Source organism: Rhincodon typus, chromosome 43, assembly GCF_021869965.1.
Source record: "Rhincodon typus isolate 14 chromosome 43, sRhiTyp1.1, whole genome shotgun sequence".
Lineage (NCBI taxonomy): Eukaryota > Metazoa > Chordata > Chondrichthyes > Orectolobiformes > Rhincodontidae > Rhincodon > Rhincodon typus.
The window spans coordinates 5,345,381-5,348,712 of NC_063374.1; the positions used below are offsets into that span (position 1 = coordinate 5,345,381).

Sequence of the window (3,332 nt, forward strand, 5' to 3'; positions counted from 1 at the left end):
ACTGACCAAAAGGGGAGCTCTAAACAAAGGCGTTGCACTGACCAATGAGGAGCACTGACCTAAAGGGGAGCACTGACCAATGGCGAGCACTGACCAAAGGGGGAGCACTGACCAAAGGGGGAGCACTGACCAAAAGGGGAGCACTGACCAATGGGGGAGCACTGACCAATGGGGGAGCACTGACCAGTTCCTATTCTGACAGGCTCCCAGTCTCTAGGTTTAATATCACCAACAAGCTGTGCAATGTGGGCTCAGTGCAGAAGAGGCTTGAGAAGGTGAACCCAACATTTGTAGCCCTTTCCCCATTGCCCATTGGACTGAGGGTCTCACCAAACCAGTGTAGAGCACAGTTAAATAGTGAAGGTTGAAGTGTCTGCAGCGATACCCAAACCCACAAACCCAAACCCAGTTCCAGCAGGTGAGAGGCTGAGATGATGGTCTGGCAAGAATGGTGCTGGGCTGGGCTCTGCATCACTTCTCCATGACAAATAAATAATTCAACATCTTATGGTGAAACTCAGTGATCAGCAGCTCAGAAAGGATGAGGGGCTGCAGTTATAGAGATAAAACGTGAGGAATTACAGCCCTGTACCTTGACTGTCTTCTTGGCGTATGTGTCTAAAGCCTTCCCCTGGGACCTCAATATCTGAACATTGTACTTGAACTGGTCGTTGTTCTCCACGCCCTGTGCCTTGGGCATTGCTCCAAGCAGAACAGCAACATCCACATCTCTGAAGGCCACTTCATCACGGTCTGTCACAGTCACTCCTGCAGGAAACAGTGCGGCCACTTACTCATGGTTTGCCTACCACAAGGCCCAGCAATAATGAAACACAAAGAGAGAGTGTTAGAGACTCTCAGCCGGTCACAGAATCCCTAGACTGTGGGCCATTAGAATCCACAACAACCCTCCAAAGAGCATCCCACCCAGACTCACCCCTTACCCATCCCTGTAAGGCTCCATTTCCCATGGCCAATCCACCCTAACCTGCACACCCCTGGACACTATGGGACAATTTAGCACGGGCAATCCACCCTAGCCTGCACATCTTTGGACTGTGGGAGGAAACCGGAGCAAGCGGAGGAAACCCAAGCAGACACGGGGAGAATGTGCAAACACCACACAGACAGTCGCCCGAGGGCGGGATCGAACCCGGGTCCCTGGTGCTGTGAGGCAGCAGCGCTAACCACTGAGCCATCGTTCCTCCTGGTCTGGCAGCATCTGTACATGGAGTTAACACTTCAAGTCCGGTGACTCTTTGTCAAGCTTCAGGAGTGACACCCGAATCAGGGCCTTCTGAGATATCTCGGTCTCTGTTCCTTTGTGGCTCCCTGCTTCTATCTCGAAGGAGTGGTATCTGCTGCTGCAGCATGATCTCTATACTTAACCCTTTTCTGCACACAATCCGTTGCTACACTGGGGTGACTGATGCAATGGCACAGTCTTCCAGGTGATGACTTCCTCCCAAGACTTTGTCTTCCAAACTATTCCAAATATTTGGCAATAATTCCATCCAGCAGGCCTGAAGAAGGGTAACATGGCTCGACATGTTCATTCCATTTTTCTTTCTCTCCACAGATCCTGCCTCACCTGCTGGGTTTCTCCAGAAATTTCCATTTTCAGATCACCAGCATTTGGAGTGCAATTTTTATTTGGATAATGGTGAGGTTTTATTCAAAAGGCAATGCGAGTTACTCAAGAGAATCACAGGAAGAATAGAGCTACTCTGCTTTTTCTTTATTTATCTTTCTTTATTCATTCACGGGATGAGGGCGTCGCTGACCAGGCAGCATTTATTGCCCCCTAATTGCCCAGAGGGCAGTTAAGAAACAACCACATTGCTGTGGGTCTGGAGTCACATGTAGGCCAGACCAGGTAAGGATGGCAGTTTCCTTCCCTAAAGTACATTCGTGAACCAGATGGGTTTTTCCCGATAAAAAGCTAAAGAACTGTGGATGCTGTAAATCAGGAACAAAAACAAAGTTGCTGGAAAAACTCAGCAGGTCTGTGAAGGTAAAAAACAGAGTTCTGAGCCAGGGTCTCTGGACCCGAAACATTAACTCTGTTTCTTCTTTCACAGATGCTGCCAGAGCTGTGGGGTTTTTCTCAATAATTGGCAATGGATTCACGATCATTGTTAGATTTTTACTGAATTAAAATTCCACCATCTGCCGAGGCAGGATTTGAACCTGTGTCCCCAGAGTGTCATCTGGTCTCTGTATTAACAATCCAGGCCACCGCTCCCCCAAAAATCAACCTTCTGATCTTTTACGCCTACTCGATACAACAGACAAGGTCTGGGTTTAACCTCAAGCACAAAAACGGACCCTCCAACGGTGCGGCACTCCCTCAGCGCTGACCCTCCGACCGTGCGGCGCTCCCTCAGCGCTGACCCTCCGACCGTGCGGCGCTCCCTCAGCGCTGACAGTAGCTGTGTTGACATGAGTTGTGGTTTCAAACCATAGCACAGAACAAAGTCATGCGCCTTCTCTCTCTCTCTCTCTCTCTTCTTTCTAAGCGAGCTCGTAAACTGGGTAAATACATGAGGGGGAGAGGATAATAATGGATGTCGTGGGTGAAGTGAATAGTGAGAGGAATCTTGCGAGGAGCAGACACTGCAGCACAGAGCCAGTAGGCCTCATGGCCCATGCTTGTGCTGTATACACATGATCAGTGAATAATCATTTTGTTTTAAATACCCGCACAGTGTGTTTTGTCATTTGAGCACTGGACATTGGCTTGTTACCTTGAAGGAGCTCGAAAGCACAGTCTTGTAGCTCCATCGCGACCCCTGACAACACACCCCACATCGCAGGGAAGTCCATCAGGACCAGAAATACAGGCTGCAAGAGAGGCAAAGGTGCTACATTAGAGCAGGAAGAATGAACATACAAACTAGAAGCAAGAGTAGGCCACTTAATCCTTCAAGACTTCTTCCCCCATTCAAGGGCTGATCTAATTAGTCCACATTCCTGAGTAACCCCAGTAACAGTTTACCCCTTGCTTAGCACAATCCTCTGACTGTGCCCACTCCCTCAGCACTGACCCTCTGACAGTGCGGCGCTCCCTCAGCACTGACCCTCCGACAGTGCCTGCTCCCTCAGCACTGACCCTCCGACAGTGCGGCGCTCCCTCAGCACTGACCCTCCGACAGTGCCTGCTCCCTCAGCACTGACGCTCCGACAGTGCGACGCTCCCTCAGCACTGACCCTCCGACAGTGCGACGCTCCCTCAGCACTGACCCTCCGACAGTGCCCCCTCCCTCAGCACTGACCCTCCGACAGTGCGGCGCTCCCTCAGCACTGACCCTCCGACAGTGCGGCGCTCCCTC

The 3,332-nt window shown here is 50.8% G+C and overlaps 1 protein-coding gene across 2 annotated transcripts in view; it reads right to left on the reverse strand.

Moving 5' to 3' along the window:
- The window catches only part of LOC109924103 (malate dehydrogenase, cytoplasmic-like), a 12,870-nt gene extending 9,919 nt beyond the window's left edge, over window positions 1-2,951 (reverse strand). The window contains exons 1-2 of one of the 2 annotated variants that reach the window (XM_048619595.1): window positions 2,748-2,951; window positions 593-768 (exon numbers count right to left, since the gene is read on the reverse strand). In XM_048619595.1, the coding sequence (XP_048475552.1) occupies window positions 593-768; window positions 2,748-2,826 (255 nt within the window). In that variant the 5' untranslated portion in view covers window positions 2,827-2,951. Of the gene's footprint in view, window positions 1-592; window positions 806-2,747 lie in introns of both variants that reach the window. The other variant, XM_048619596.1, reaches the window with a different exon arrangement.
- Between the last annotated feature and the right edge of the window lie 381 nt (window positions 2,952-3,332).